The sequence below is a fragment of the Vipera berus genome, assembly GCF_964194415.1.
Source record: "Vipera berus genome assembly, chromosome: 6".
Taxonomy (NCBI): Eukaryota; Metazoa; Chordata; class Lepidosauria; order Squamata; family Viperidae; genus Vipera; species Vipera berus.
In genome coordinates, this window is record NC_138208.1 from 8,477,177 (window position 1) to 8,493,964 (window position 16,788).

Below are 16,788 nucleotides of genomic sequence, written 5' to 3' on the forward strand. Positions count from 1 at the left end.
AACTGGATCAACTGTTGCCCGTGAAAGATGCACCTTCTCCCTGATTTAATAGAACGACAGAGTTGGAAGGGACCCCCGGAGGTCATCTAGTCCAACCCCCTGCTCAGGCAGGAAACCCTGCCTATACCATTTCAGACAGATGGCTGTCCAATCTCTTCTTCAAAACTTCCCGTGTTGGGAGCATCCACAGCTCCTGGAGGCAGGTTGTTCCGCTGGTTAGTTGTTCTCACTGTCAGGAAGTTTCTCCTTAAGTTCTAGGTTGTTTCTCTCCTTGGTGAGTTTCCATCCGTGGCTTCTTGTTGTCCTGCCTTCGGGGACTTTGGAGAAGAGCTTGACTCCCTCTTCTTTGGGGCTGCCCCTGAGATACTGGACGACCCGCGGTCAAATCACCCCTGGTCCTTCTCTTCATTAAACTAGACATACCCAATTCCAGCAACCGTTCACACGTTTTAGCCTCCAGCCCCCCCCCCCCCACCCCTTAGGCATCTTGGTTGCTCTTCTTTGCACGCTTTCCAAAGAACTTCAGTCACGGTATTTGGAATCTATTAGATACCGAGAATATGATGGGTTGGCTAATGGAAAGAGCTTTGGAGGAGGAGGAGGGGGGGCGCAGAGACACCCCCACCCCCAAACCGGAACCCAAGTCCAGAAAACTCGCCCCCTCCCCTTAGGAAAAGATCTCTTCCACCACCACCCCAGTCCCCCCCCCCCGGCCTGCGCCCGCATCTTACCCTCTTCCTAGATCTCTCATAGGGCCGCCCCCCCCTTTCCCTTCCGACGCCTGTGATTGGTCGGGACGGGCGAGCGGGGGGGGGGAGAGGGAGGGAGAGGAAAGCCCCTCCTCTGAGCTGCTTCAATGGGAAACTCGCTCGCCGGAGTTTCAGTTTGTCTGCAGGGCGAAGCGGCCGGACCCCGACGGGGCTGGAGAGCGGCCGAGAGAGACCCCCGCCTCCACCCCACCCACCCACCCCCCCACCAGTCCGGGAACCGGCCAGGAAGCGAGCAGAAGCCGCGGAGAGGATTGCAAAGGGGCGGCGAGCGCGGGGAGAGGGGGGGGGGTTAAGAAAGCAGAGAGGGGAACCGGAGTGACTTCGGATTAAAAGAGGAGGCTGGAAGAGGATTTGCCAAAAGCAGACGTGGGGTTTGGCAGCCGGCAGCCCCAGCTGGCGCGTCTCCTGGCTCGGCTGGCCACCAGCTGGGGAGGGGGGGGGGGCTCCGGACTTGCCCTGCCCCGCTTGGAGTCCCCTTGGGTGGGGACCAAGAGGAGGAGGAAGAGGAGGAGGAGGAGGAGGAGGAAGGCAGCCGCCGGCCAAAGATGAGCCAGCATGTCTGACAAAATGTCCAGCTTCCTCTACATCGGCGATGTGGTCTCGCTTTACGCCGAGGGCTCGGTCAACGGCTTCATCAGCACCCTGGGGTAAGGCGCGGGGAGGGAGGGAGGGTGGGGGTGGGTGGGTGGGTGTCGGAGGGGCTCTGCGGACCGACCCCCTCCGCTCGCTTTCCCTTCTTGAAAGCCCGGCTTGCGAAGAGGAAGAGCGGGCCGGGCGAGGGAGGTAAAAAAAATAAAATAAAAAATAAAAATAAAAGCCCCGTACAGGAAGCAGAGCCCGGGCAGGGGTTGGGGGTGCAATCAGAAGAGTCGCTGCAGGTCGCTAAGCGAGGCGCGGGAAGGAAACATCAGAACGGTGCAACCCCCCCCCCTTCCCCTCTCTCCCCCTCCCCGCCTTCCAGCTACTTCGCCGAACAATATATATAGGGTCTTTTGGTTGAGCAGGGGGTTCGACTAGAGGACCTCTAAGGTCCCTTCCTCGTCGGTTAGTCTAGGATGCCGTGAGGGTCTCCTGGTGGAGCAGGGGGTTGGACTAGAGGACCTCCAAGGTCCCTTCCTCGTCGGTTAGTCTAGGATTCCGTCAGGGTCCCCTGGTGGAGCAGGGGGTTGGACTAGAGGACCTCCAAGGTCCCTTCCTCGTCGGTTAGTCTAGGATTCCGTCAGGGTCTCCTGGTGGAGCAGGGGGTCGGACTAGAGGACCTCCATGGTCCCTTCCTCGTCGGTTAGTCTAGGATTCCGTCAGGGTCTCCTGGTGGAGCAGGGGGTCGGACTAGAGGACCTCCAAGGTCCCTTCCTCGTCGGTTAGTCTAGGATTCCGTGAGGGTCTCCTGGTTGAGCAGGGGGTCGGACTAGAGGACCTCCCAGGTCCCTTCCAACTCTGTTCTTCCGTTAGGGACCCTCTGCACCTTTGGCAGAGTTTTGACTTCGCTCCGGCCTGCCAGCTTCTCCTCCACGTGGCCGGGGCAAGTTGGGGTGTGCCAGATCAGAACCCCATTTGGGCTCAGCCGGGTCCCGTTCTCGCTTCCTCCTCTCCGTCCCGAGAAGCCCGGTTGTGTGTGTGTGTGTGTGTGTTCCGGGTGCTCGGGGCTGTCGAGGTTGCCGGTTGCGAATTTGTCCTGGAAGATCCCTGCAACCTTGTGCCTGCCGTGTGTCGACTTTCTGCCCGGAGGTGGCCTGGCGAGGCAGGAAGTTTACAGCAGGCGGCTGGGATCTGCTGCCACCTGTCCCAGGTGAGAGGCAGGTGGGCGAGGCGCATCCCCAGAGGGATCCTTGACTGTGGTCCCCCTCGGTGGATGCGGATGCGTTTGCCTGGGAGGGAGGAGTGGGGGGGGGGCTTAGACGGAAGAGGAGGGCGGGACCAGAAGCAAGGGGTGGAAGGAAGGTCATTAAAGAGAGATCCCAACCTGGAATTAAAGAGGAATTTTCTGGAAGTGAGAACAGTTAATCCGTGGGATGCAAGCCCTCCCCCCCCCACTTTCCAGCTACTTCACTGAACAATTAACCAGCGGAACGGCTTGCCTCCAGAGGTTGTGGGTGCTCCATCATTGGAGGTTTTTAAAGAAGAGATTGGACAGCCATTGGTCTGGAAAGGTCTAGCGTCTCCTGCTTGAGCAGGGGGCTGGACTAGGAGACCTCCATGGTCCCGTCCATCTCTGTTGTTCTATTAAGTCAGAGAAGGGGCATCTTTCACGGGCAACGGCTGATCCACTTATCCACCTTATTGCCATCCATGCAAAATGGACTAGATAGAAGACCTCCAAGGTCCCTTCCACCCTGTGTCTCTATGATCTTGGGCAAGGGGTTGGACTAGAAGACCTCCAAGGTCCCTTCCACCCTGTGTCTCTATGATCTTGGGCAAGGGGTTGGACTAGAAGACCTCCAAGGTCCCTTCCACCCTGTGTCTCTATGATCTTGGGCAAGGGATTGGACTAGAAGACCTCCAAGGTCCCTTCCACCTTATGTCTCTATGAACTTGGGCAAGGGGGTTGGACTAGAAGACCTCCAAGGTCCCTTCCACTCTATGATCTTGTGCAAGGGGTTGGACTAGAAGACCTCCAAGGTGCCTTCCACCCTGTGTCTCTATGATCTTGGGCAAGGGGGTTGGACTAGAAGACCTCCAAGGTCCCTTCCCAATGCTGTTACAGATAGCCTTCGGCTTACAGCCACAACTGAGCCCAGAATTTCTGTTGCTAAGTGAGACATTTGTTAAGTGAGTTTTGCCCCATTCTACAACTTCTCTTGCCACTCTCTTTAAGGGAGTCACTGCCGTTGTTAAATAAGCAACACCGTTCTTAAGCGAATCCAGATTCCCCATTGACTTTGCTTGTCAGAACGTTGTAAAAGGGGATCAGGTAACACACACACACACGGACACGGACACTGCAACTGTCATAAATATGAAGCTGTTGTCAAGCCCCCGAATCACGTGACTACGGGGATCCTACAATGGTCGTAAGTGTGGGAAGAGGTCGTAAGTCACTTTTTCAGTGCCGTCACTGAATGAACTCTTGTAAGTCGAGGACTATCTGTATCCTGTGATTCTGACTTGGCCCCAGATTAAATCCTGAGCTGACAGGATGCTGAGCTGGGACCTCGGTGGGAAAGGAAGGCCCTGATTGGCTTAAGAGAGGGACAGTTGGTGTCACTTTTCAATTTCCACTTGATGGTCCTAGGAGACGCGGGCTGCATAATCTATTCACATTTAGAAATAATATGTGATATGTGGGGGATTTTGCCCTGTTATTGATTGCTGGAGTTTCTTAAAAGGAGGTCCAAGAAGGAAAAAGTTGTGTCATATACAGGAATAGTCCTCGACTTACAACAGTTCGTTTAGCAACCGTCCGAAATTAAAACAGCACTGGAAAAAAGTGACTTGCAACCATTTTTATACTTATGACTGTTGCAGCATCCCTAGGATCACGTCATCAGAATTCAAACGCTTGGCGACTTGTCTCGTATTGACGGCGGCCGCAGTGTTCCCGGGCTCACGTGATTCCCCCTTTGCAAACCTCTTGACAAGCAAAGTCAGTTAACAACCGTGTTACCAACTTAACAACTGCAGCGATCCGCTTAAAAAAGATGGCAAGAAAAGTCATAACATGGGGCAAAACAAATGTCTCGCTGAACAACAGAAACGTTGGGATTCAATTGTGGTCGTAAGTCAAGGACAACCTGTACAGCATGGGGTTGGGTTGTTTTTTTTTTTCTGTCTAAGTAACTCATTCACCCAGGTCTGATAATTCATAATATTGTGACTTGCCTATGGGAACAAACATCAAGATTTTCACTCCCCTGAAGCTGGTTCCCTTAAAAGGATAGGGCCCTTCTCTTCTGGAATGTTATTCTTTTTCTCGTCTGCCAGCTTTTAAACCAGGCTTGTGGGGGACCTACAGGGCTACTAAAAGATTGGAGCCCGCCATTTAACAGAATCGGAAGGGACCTTAGAGGTCATCTAGTCCAACCCCCTGCTCAAGGAGGAAGCCCCACACCATTTCAGACAAGTGGTTGTCCAATCTCTTCTTAAAAACTTCCAGCGTTGCGGCACCCACAGCTTTGGCTTGAGGATTCCTTCTCTGGTGTGTGTGTGTGTGTGTGTTTGTGTGTTAAACTCCCCAAATCTCTTCCAGCTGCTCTCCAAAATGCAACACAGGTGTCAGCTTGGGAGACTTGGTTTGCAAGCTCCCTTGCCAGGCTTTGCGAAGGGCTTGTGTTTGTGTTTGTGTCTGTGCGGTACACTAGCCTGCTAAAGATCCCACTCTGACACACTCAGCCTGTCACTGCTTTATGATGCAATTTTACCAGTTATCAGAGTGAAAATCTGGTTCAGGGGAAAACCAATTCGGGGGTGAGTCATTCCAGGGTAAGAATTGCTGTGAAGCTTCAGATGTGTGTGTGTTGGTGTCGGTCGCTTACACTAGCTTGCACTCGGTGATCGGCCTGGGTTTTCCGAATTCTGTTTGAGCAAAGGTGAGCTGTCCAACTTTATCCAGCATGGAATATAACCTCTCTCATTTGCTTCCAGCCAGGAAGAAGGCAGCTAATTAAACTACAGTTGCTTGGCCTATTGACTACAGCTAGTTCTCGACTTACGACCACAATTTACCCCCAAATTTCCCTTGCTAAGCGAGACGGTTGTTAAGGGGGTTTTGCCCCATTTTACGACCTTTCGTGCCCCGGTTGTTAAGCGAATTGCTGCCCTTTGTGAAATGAATCTGGCATCCCCGTTGACTTTGCTTGTCGGAAAGTCTCAAAAGCGGATCACATAACCCCAGGACACTGCAACCGTCATAAATACGAGTTAGTTGCCAAGCATCCGATTTTTGATCATGTGACCACGGGGATGCTGCCATGCTTTTGGGTGCCGTTGTAACTTCGAAAAGTCACTAAACGAACGTTTGTAAAGTCAAGTCTGAACTGGCAGCCCTGTCCGTTGCTGGCTTTGCTCCCAAGCCAGAACTGGAAAAGAAGAACAATTTATTGTGAATTACAGCTCGGCATTTATTTATACAGCCGATTTCAACCGTGCAAATGCCTGGGTGTATGCAAATAATCCTCGACGTACGTCCACAACTGAGCCCCAAATTTACGTTGCTAAGTGAGAGATTGGTTAAGTGACTTTTGCCCCATTTTATGACTTTTCGGGCCACAGTTGTTAAGTGAATCACTGCGGTTGTTTAAGTTAGTTGCCAAGTGAATCTGGCTTCCCCACTGACTTTGCTTGTCAGAAGGTCGCAAAAGGGGATCGCGTGACCCCCGGGACACAGCGACCGTTATAAATATGAGTCAGTTGCCAAGCGTATGAATTTTGATCATGTGACCCTGTGGGGATGTTGCAAGGGTCGTAAGTGTGAAAAACGGTAATAAGTCACTTTTTTCCCAGTGTCCTTGTTAACTTTGAACAGTCGCTAAACAAAGCGTTGTAAATTGAGGGTTTGGAAACCTTGTCTGTGTCTGGCTTCTCTTCCAAGGCAGAAATAGAATAGAAAAGCAATTTATTGTGAATTATAGCTCGGTATTATAGCTCAGTGGGTTAGGACGCTGAGCTTGTCGATCAGAAGGTCGGCAGTTTGGCGGGTCGAATCCTGAGTGCCGCGTAGCAGAGTGAGCACCTGTTACTCATCCCAGCTTCTGCCAACCTAGCAGTTCGAAAGCACGTAAAAATGCAAGTAGAAAAATAGGGACCACTACGGTGGGAAGCTAAGACCGTTCCGTGCGCCTTTGGCGTCTAGTCATGCCGGCCACATGACCACGGAGACGTCCTCGGACAAGCACTGGCTCTTCGGCTTTGAAACGGAGATGAGCACCGGCCTAGAGTCGGAAACGACTAGCACACATGTGCGGGGGAACCTTTACCTTTACTATTTATTTACGCTGCAGATTTCAGCTCTGCAGACACTCATATGTGGCTGTCACCTTCTGTTCCACCTGGCTGGCTGGCTGGCTCACTCTTTCAGCCTGTGAACGTGGCATGTGCTACAGGACAATTTACAGATGCAGCAGTCAAAGTATCAAAGGCGTAAAAGTGCAAGGCGGATTTTTCATTGGGAAGCAGGTTCTTGCTAAATGTAAACAGGATTATCAGAGAGAAAATTTCTAACCGAGGCTTTCTCCTTAGATGCTAGCTTTCTCTCCGTCTGGGAAACCGTGGGGGGGGGGGGGAATAAATCTTAACGTTTCTTCCAGCACTCTAGACACAGTTTGTGAAATGTTTGCAGCCTGAGACAATAATGGGAATTTTCCTGAGGCGCCTGGGTCTGACTTTCAGGAGCCATCTTGCTCTGTTAATTAGCTTTGTGTTCAGTTTGTGGTTTATTTAGCCTTGTTTGTTAAATGAACCGGAACTGGCTAGCGTCACACAACCCTGGAACCAATCTATGTCTGAATCTGGTCTTCATATATCCTGCAGCTAAGCCAAAATTGAACAAAGCCCACTATGTCTTGGCATAAAGCGTGAAGTTGACTTCCATTTAGCACTCAATGGACAACCAAAGCTAAATCTAGACTGGTGTTTCTCCAACTTGGCAACTTTAACCTGGCTGGGGAATTCTGGGAGTTGAAATCCACCTATCCATTTCAGAAATGTTGAAATTAACAGATCATATTTACAGGTTTAGATTTCTCGCTCTCTCGTGACTTGTTATCTTGGCACAGAGATGGTCCACTCTTCAAAAAACGCACATAGTTAGTTGTCTGCAAGCAAATATTTGGCATCGCAAATAATGTTCTGATTCTACAAAATGCAGATTTTTTTTATAATCCGACTGAGGATATGTCTGCCTTTGGGAATAGGCCAGATCAGGAAATAATTGACTAAGACCCTGGAATTCTGTTGTCGCAATATATAACGGCAATCTTTTAAAACTTGACAAAGATAAACTTCGTAGATAGCATTGTTTAATGCAAGCATTGAAGTGTCTCTTAAAAAAAATATATCAATGCATTCTTACTTGGAAATGATCCCGAACATGGTTGATTACTCTCAAGGAAATATTCCTAGGATTGGATTGCACACACATTTTAATTGAAGATGGGTTACCTGATTCGTTTATTTGAAATTCTGCCTCCAGTGGGACAGTGTCGCAGTCTATTTATTCTTTTGCCATAAAATATAATTACTTTGAAAGCAGTAATAGCGACAACATTCCTTTAATAAGAGAAGGAATTTGATGCAATTGCATGGAACCGATAAATTTCTGAAAGCTGTTCAACCTGTAAACTTTGGATTGAACAGATTTGATTGAAATCAATGCAATTCTAGGAAGCTGATTAAACACACTGCTGTACTAAGTGTGTTAAACTACGTTTTTTTAGCCTTCCAAACCTGATTTTAATGGCCTACAAACAGAATGCAGACCTTTCAAAAATCCACTTAAGTGACAGCTTAACTTTGCAGATGGTCATAGCTTAAATAAGAATCTCCTTTGGAACATGATTTGAAGATTTCATACCCCTTTTTAAAAAGGAACTTGCAAACAATGAGTGGGTGAATGAGGCAGTGATGATTAAGGATAGTGTAACTTTTAGTGTCACAGTGACAAAAATAAGCCGTGTTTTGCATGTTTCACTGACAATGCTATGCTGGTTGCCGTTTTCCTTTCTAATATGTAAGATAGTCCTTGACTTACAACTAATAATTTTGTGACCGCTCAAAGTTACAACAGCACTGAGAGAAAGGGCGCACGACCATTTTTCACACTTACAACCGTTGCAGCCTCCCCTATGGTCACGTGATCAAAATTTGGATGCTTGGAAACTGGCCTGTACTTATGACGGTGGCAGTGTCCCTGGATCACGCGATCGATCCCCTTTTGCGACGTTTTGACCAGCAAAGTCAATGGGGGAAGCTAGAGTCGTTTAACAGCCGTGTTACTAACTTAACCGTTGCAGCGATTCTCTTAACAACTGTGGCACGGAAAGTCGTAAAGTGGGGCAAAACTCACTGAACAGCCGTCTCTCTCGGCAACGGGAATTTTGGACTCGGTTGTGGCCGTATGTTTGAGGACTAACTGTATATTGCATCTGTCGTAGCCGGGGCAGTAGTTCACTTGAGAGAAACTGTAGGAAAAAAACCCCACCAAGTCTGTGTTTACAATCTTTTTATAAATCTGGCACTGTAGCAAAGAAGGCTCTTTCATTTTCCTCTGCTTGGTGGAAAACCTCCCAAAGGTTCTTAAGATTTTTATCCCCAAGTTCCAAAGCAAACATAACGCTCTCATCCGCTACTAGTTAGTGGAAGTGGCTCACGGATTATTTGAATCACCAGCCTCGGGTTGATTTATTCTGACACAAAACAGCACCGCCCAGCGGGAGAGAGTCTTGGCGACATGGAACAAGGTGAAATTCCAGGAGTTGCACACGGAAACCTTGCTTTCCTGCTCTGGATTTTAGCGGATAGCCGTACGTAACCTGTGAAAATGTCCAGTCAATCAATCGCATAGATATACACGCGTAAAGAGAACAAAGACCGTCTTTTCTGATTCCAGGAATAATTTTCAAGAACCGCTGCAATGTGCATATTACTTTGATCTTTTCTTTCTTAAATATCCTGTTACGCTTCCTCACCAGAAGGTGCTCCGAGGAAGCGCAGGTGGTCCTTTATAGTGCAGCAGTTCACTTAGCGACCGTTCAAAGTTGCGACGACACTGAAAAAAGCGCGGCTTAGGACCGTTTCTCACACCTGCGACGCTTGCAGCCTCCCCTCGGTCATGTGATCAAAGTTCGGACGTTTGGCAACTGACTCATATTTATGACGGTCGCAGTGTCCCGGGGTCACGACATCCTCTTTTGCGACCTCTTGACGAGCAAAGTCAGCGGGGAAAGCCGGATTCACTTAACAACCGTGTTACTAACTTAACAACCGCAGCGGTAGAAAGGTCACAAAATGAGGCGAAACTCCCTTAACAAACGTCTCACTGAACAACAGAAATTTTGGACTCAGTTGTGTTCGTAAGTCGGGGACTACTTTGGTAGTTTGCAAAAGAACAATTAAAACCGTGGGTTGTTGTAACTTTTATTAATATAAGTGAAATATACGCTGATTAAAAAGGATGTTATCTCTATAAGTTAGATAAGAAGTACAGTATTTCTACAATGCATGACATAAAATATTGGGATGGCACACCTAAATGGGAAAATTTGGATGTTTAGATGACTTGGCATATGAAGAAATCATGACTGATAAGAAATGGGTTGAATGTAAGGGAAATTAAGCTTACACAAAAATTACGAAAATAGGATGCACGGTGAACTAATGAGAAGAGGGTTATAAGAATAATATAAGCTGAAAAAAACTGCTATACATAGAGATTATTATTATTTGTATAAATTAAAAAAATGCATATATTTAATCCTTTATATATTGAAAATAGAAGGGATGTGGTGGCTCAGTGGGTTGGGACGCTGAGCTTGTCGATCAGAAGGTCGGCAGTTTGGCGGGTCGAATCCCGAGTGCCGCGTAACAGAGTGAGCGCCTGTTACTCGTCCCAGCTTCTGCCAACCTAGCAGCTCGAAAGCACATAAAAATGCAAGTAGAAAAATAGGGACCACTCCGGTGGGAAGGTAACAGCGTTCCGTGTGCCTTTGGCATCTAGTCATGCCGGCCACATGACCACGGAGACGTCCTCGGACAAGCGCTGGCTCTTCGGCTTTGAAACGGAGATGAGCACCGGCCCCTAGAGTCAGTGTGCGGGGGAACCTTTACCTTTACCTTTATATTGAAAATATTAAGAATTACGTTTTGTTTAAGGTTGACGAAGGAGAATACGAATGGGAGAAGGGAAGATCAAAAGAAACATATTTTTAATTAATATACTAATTATGGAATTATCAAATTCAATCATTACTGATTGTTAATTCATTATTATTGTCTCTTTTTTTCCTTATTAAAATATAAACCAAGAAAACAGAGAAGGTGATTTTTTTTTCTTGGGGCGGGGAAAAATGTTTTAGGCCAAGTTTTGCTTGCTTTTGCTTTGGGCAGGTCGACAGTTGAAAGAGAGGTTTTAAAGAGAGAGAGGGAGAGAAAGAGAAGGAAAAATAAAGCTTCCTGTGCTTGGTAGGGCAGTGGCACCAATTAACATAGCCAGCAAAAAGGCCTTTGATTGCAGGATTCGAGTTTTAGCAAGAATCCTGGCCTGGTCTTTGCACTTTGGTGGGGAAGGCTGCGGAATGCAACTTATCCTGATCTCCTTTCCCTTCAGACTGTATTTTACAATGCGGCTGTTAATCGCCTGTCTTGTAGAGTAGGTCTGCCCTCCGCCCTTAAACTGCTTCTGTCCTATATACCCTTGGGTCTTAACCCAGGAAGTCCTCTCTACACAGAGATGTTTGGGAGCGGTTTTCAAGGAATTCAGCCAATATGAATGACGGCCAGTTTGGTGTAGTGGTTAAGACAGAAGGAGAGAAACTGGGAGAGTGTGAGTTCTAGTCTTAGTTTAGACACAAAGCCAACTGGGTGATCTTGGGCTAGTATCTCTCCCTCTCTCAGCCCTAGGAAGGAGGCAATGACAAACCATTTTTGAAAAATCTTGCTGAGAAAACTGGAGGGAATTCTATTATCTATCCTATCCTATCCCATCCTATCGTCTGTCTATCATTGCTCTATCTCTCTCTTTCTATCATCTCTCTATATATATCATTTCTGTCATGTTACATGAGAAGATAACAACCCTCTATCTAAATTCTTTCTTTCTTTTTTTCTTTCTTTCTTTCTTTCTTTCTTTCTTTCTTTCTTTCTTTCTTTCTTTCTTTCTTTCTTTCGTCTGTCTATTATCTTTCTACCATCTCTATTTATTATCTATCATTTCTTCTATTTATCATCTCTCTATCATTTCTTTCTTCTATCTATCTCATCTCTCTCTCTCTCTCTCTCTCTCTCTCTCTCTCTCTCTCTCTCTCTCCCAACATACATTTTCTTACATACTACATTTTATCCAAGGTTTGAGAGTCACTGCCCTTTCGGAGTCTAGAGAACAGAGATCTCTTTAACATGGATTATGGTTACCAAACCAAACCAAAATCCCATTGTGGTTGAATGAAGGTTGGCTTGTCATTGAGATGAGGTGCGGATTTACCCATTTGATGCAATTTTGAGGGTTTGCATGACACCAAATTATACATAAACCACATGGGTTGAGTCCGTAAACTATAATAATCCCAAAATGTGGTTGCCGAATGTACGGTTCATTGTCTAGTGCGGTGCTCCAGATGGGGTTAATTGAAGTTAATGATCATAATTCAAATAGCTGTGGATAAACATACTGTGAAGACAGAGTCACTGAGTTCATAACAATTGCAAACTGATGTCATGAGTAACTTACTTAAAATTTAAGAAAAAGCTTCCTTCAGGCTTGCCCGTATTTAAACTGTTGTATGCAAACATTGAGGCAGCTTTGGTCAAATGGCATATTTCAAGAAATCCCTAACTAAACAAATTGACATGGCTTCTACATGGCACAAAATTAAACATGACACCTTTCAACAGCTTGGAACACACACACTTAGTATTGTGCAGCTGCTTACAGATTGAAAATATGAAAATGATTAATATGGCAGGGGCAGGAATTTGGAAGCCCTTCCAGCTAGTACTTGGTAGAACTAACATGCTCAGTCGGGATATATTATGTCTAGAGCATTCCCACAATCCATTTATTTTATTTATTATTTACTAAACAAATTCATATAGCCACTCACACATACTGGTTACTATTTTATAAGTTAAGTAATGGTGGTGAACATACCTAATACTCCTTCTTCCTACTATTTTTCCCATAACAACAAACCTGGAAGGTGGATTGGATTAAAAGAGAGTGATTGGCCCAGAGTCACCCACCTGGCTTTCATGCCTAAGGCGGGACTAGAACTCCCAATTTCCTGGTGATTGGCCCAGAGTCACCCACCTGGCTTTCATGCCTAAGGCGGGACTAGAACTCCCAATTTCCTGGTGATTGGCCCACCCACCTGGCTTTTATGCCTAAGGCGGGACCAGAACTCCCAATTTCCTGGTGATTGGCCCAGAATCACCCACCTGGCTTTCGTGCCTAAGGCGGAACAAGAACTCCCAATTTCCTGGTGATTGGCCCAGAGTCACCCACCTGGCTTTCATGCCTAAGGCGGGACTAGAACTCACCGAGTTTTGGTTCCTAGCCTTATGCCTAAAAACATCCTTCATCGTTGCCTTGAAATTTAGTCCTGTTTAGGATCTCACGAAACTGTGAGTTTGTGTGTAAAAACAAATACGAAGGAGCACCTGGTTGGCATTTAATTTTGTCTTATCTCTCAGCTGGAGGTTTGTTGATCACAAACAGAATTAGGGACAAAGCTCTCAAATTAGAAAATGATGTGTCCCCCTAGGATATTATGTTCAGGTACAAGGGTGTTATCCTTTTATTTATTTCTGTTTATTTAAAAGGTATATGCCTGACTGTAGCCAAAGGGCCAATGACATTAATTGTTGCCAGACAAGTTAAGTTTTGCCATCAAAGATCCTGGAATGGAGTTATTTATTTAAATCAGGGGTCTTCAAACTTGGACCTTTTATGACTTATGGACTTCAGCTCCCAGAATTCTTCAGCCTGGCTGAGGAATTCTAGGAGCTGAAGTCCACAAGTCATAAAAGGGCCAAGTTTGAAGACCCCTGATTTAAACCTTCAGTCCCCAAATCAAACCCATGCAGGCTGTTATCAAATCAACTTCGCTTATTCAGCTCAGCTGAACCATTCGTAGTATAATGTCCACATATAAACCACTCCCATTGTTCTATGGAAGAGAAAATAATTCTCCGTTAAGGCAGTAAATCCTCAGAAATCTAAAAAAAAATTATTAAAATATTGTACAGTCATGATTGCTGGAGGAAACTCTGGTCATACTTAAATTTGGTAGTCAATTTTTGTGTTATACATAGTTCCCTTTTTATTTTATTACATTTATTATTATTTATTTTTGATTGATTAATCAGTCACCCATCTCAGCAAGTGTCTCCGGGCAGTAAGCAATCTTAAAATATTTTAAAAAAAGAAATTCCCATTAGAAATGCAAAAAAATAAATTAATTAAAATACATCGCAACTGAGGAAGAAGTCACTATGGATGGTGGTTCGCATAACTCGGCGATAGGAACCAATTTTATGATATGTTCATTGTTTGAGTTTTTGGACATAGACTTTTGAACTAGGACCATAAAACAATTGAAATTTGGGTTGTTCAGACCCTCTGGAATTTTTGCCTTTCTCTTCCTGACTGAGCAAGCAAGATTCAACCAGCACAACAGCTTGTTTCTGTCTCCTCACCCTGACATTTTGATTCATCGCCGTAGAGACTGCGAAACTTAAGATCCTGAAACCTTTGGCCATATTTTAAGAGCTTGGCTCTCCTTGCTCTTTTGAGTAGGTTCGGAGCAGAGGATGTATTCATTCTGTTTATTATAAGCTGCCAAAAGTTAATTGTTGCTTAAACAAAGCTGAGAGCTCGCAATTCTATAAGGAAGACGGAAAGGAACAGAGACGCTGGGCTTCAGCAGCAGCTTTAAATACATTTTGTAGCTGTGGCTAAACTTTGTTAACACTGTAATGGACTTCTCAGTAAATCTGGCCAGGATTGAAGCTGTATGTTACATTGTTCTCGGCTAATCCTCCTGTGTGGCTTAAAATTAGTTCTTTCTGCTCCAGCAAATGCGGTTAAAGGGTTATGTAATATATGTTGTGTGTTCTGTAATGCTATTAATGAAACACAGTTGTCCAAGTTTGGTGCCAAACGCAGATCAAGAAGGGGATCATGAATGCCTGCATTGTGTGATCTTGGAGCTTTGTGGGATTAATCGCAGAACGATAGAATTGTACAATTGGAACGTAGCGTAAGGCTCTTCATATTCAACCCTGTCTGGTCTTCCAGAAAATAATTTAAACTGTCACAGTCAGGCAGCTGTCCAACCTCTTTATTAAAACTTCCAGAGATGGAGAATACACAGGGTAATTATTCAATGGCTGGACAATTCTTATTGTTGGGAACTTGATACTTAAATAAAACCTCATAATTTTAAAAGCGTGCTGCTAACAAAATTCAGGAAGTTCTCGGTTTATGACGAGTCCCAAATTTCTGCTGCTAAGCGGGACATTCGTTAAGTGAGTTTTGCCCCATCTTACGACCTTTCTCGCCACAGTCCTTAAGTGTATCACTGCAGTTGTTCAGTTAAATGAATCCGGCTTCCCCGTTGACTTTGCTTGTCAGAAGGTCGCAAAAGGGGATCGCACAACCCCGGGACACCGCAACCATCGTAAATATGAACCAGTTACCAAGCATCCGAATTTTGATCGCATGACCGTGGGGATGCTGCCAGGGACGTTAAGTGTGAAAAAAGGCTGTAAGTCACTTTTTCCAGTGCTGTTGTAACTTTGAACGACCACTAAACGAACGATGGTCAACCTCGGATTCCCTGTAGTGCAGAATTTGGCTGATATTGTTGAATACATCAGCTTAGCTGAATTTTCCAAATTTTCATTTCCCGGTACACATGTGCCAATCATATATAACAACAACAACAACAACAACAACACCATCAAACATCCACATCTGCCTATCCCAGGTCCTTGTTAAGGACTTGATAGGTAAACAAAAATGCCAAATCCAGTCTGAACATCTGGCTGACTGTGTGATGATCAATACTAATAATAATAAAGTTGGAAGGGAACTTGGAGGTCATCTAGTCCACCCCCCTGCTCAGTCAGGAAATCCTATACCATTTCAGACAAATGGCTGTCCAGTCTTTTCTTAAAAACTTCCAGTGTTGGAGCATTCACCGCTTCTGGAGGCAGGTTGCTCCACTGGTTAATTGTTCTGACTGTCAGGAAGTTTCTCCTTAGTTCTAGGTTGCTTCTCTCCTTAATTAGTTTCCATCTGTTGCTTCTTGTCCTGCCTTCAGGCGCTTAAAGACAAGAAATGGAAGAGACTTGCAACTTACTCACATTTTTTTTCTAATTTAGGCCTGAGTTCTTTATCCTCAGGTGGACAGGCAATGTTTAATGTTCACAAAACATTACAACAATGCAAAAGCCCTTGAAACAGCCCAGTGTCTTCAACACCCAAAGCAACCACTTTTATGAGTTTCCCCATATCATCTGGGCAAGTGTGCGCAATGCAAAGAAATCACATCCACTAACACTGCTGCTTGGGTGGATGTCTGCAAGACAAAAACAAAAGCAAAAAAAATTGGTTTTGTCACCCTGTGAATACTGGCTTCTGAGCAAGCAAGCGTTTTGAACGTGAGGGGTACACCACAACTGATTTGACAATAGGGCTCCAGTTTCCTTAACCAAGTTGGCATTTTCAGATCAATTAACCTGAAAGTGAAAGGTTAAATATAAACTACAGAATAGGCGGTAGATTTTTTTTTTAATCCCATTTACATCCCACCCTTCTCCAAAGACTCAGGGCGGCTTACAATTTAAAGCACAAATCAATGTGCTTAGCAATAGCCTTCATTCTATGTATATGCCTGCTTATTAGGGCTTTCGCCCCCCCCCCCATGCAGCATTATTACAAAGTCAGCTTATTGCCCCCAACAATCTGGGTCCTCATTTTACCTACCTCGGAAGGATGGAAGGCTGAGTCAACCTTGAGCCTGGTGGGACTCGAACCTGCACTAATTGCAGGCAGCTGGTGTTACTTAAGGAGGCATTAGCCCACTGCTCCACCAAGATTATAAAATTAGAGGCCCTCTGCCATGATTTTGTGTGTAAGGGAGAGAGTGAGTGAAAGAGAGGGGGAGAAAGAGAGTTTAAGACTGTAGGAAGTCAGATTTAAAACCTTTCTCGTTCTTTTTTTTACGATTGTTTAAACCGTAAGGTAATTTTACAAGCTGGAGGAGTTTTGATCGCATGGAAGTTTTCTCTGGCACGTTTTTTAAGATTTTTATGTGCCCATTACATTTTGCTTTGGGGAATGAGTCAAAGGACTAGCAGGCAAATG

At 45.6% G+C, this 16,788-nt stretch overlaps 1 protein-coding gene across 3 annotated transcripts in view; it reads left to right on the forward strand.

Moving 5' to 3' along the window:
- The first annotated feature begins 1,030 nt into the window (after positions 1-1,030).
- Positions 1,031-16,788, forward strand: part of ITPR2 (inositol 1,4,5-trisphosphate receptor type 2) — a 182,328-nt gene continuing 166,570 nt past the window's right edge. For 2 of the 3 annotated variants that reach the window (XM_081330820.1, XM_081330821.1), the window contains exon 1: positions 1,048-1,417. In XM_081330820.1, the coding sequence (XP_081186946.1) occupies positions 1,326-1,417 (92 nt within the window). In that variant the 5' untranslated portion in view covers positions 1,048-1,325. Of the gene's footprint in view, positions 1,418-16,788 lie in introns of all 3 variants that reach the window. The other variant, XM_081330822.1, reaches the window with a different exon arrangement.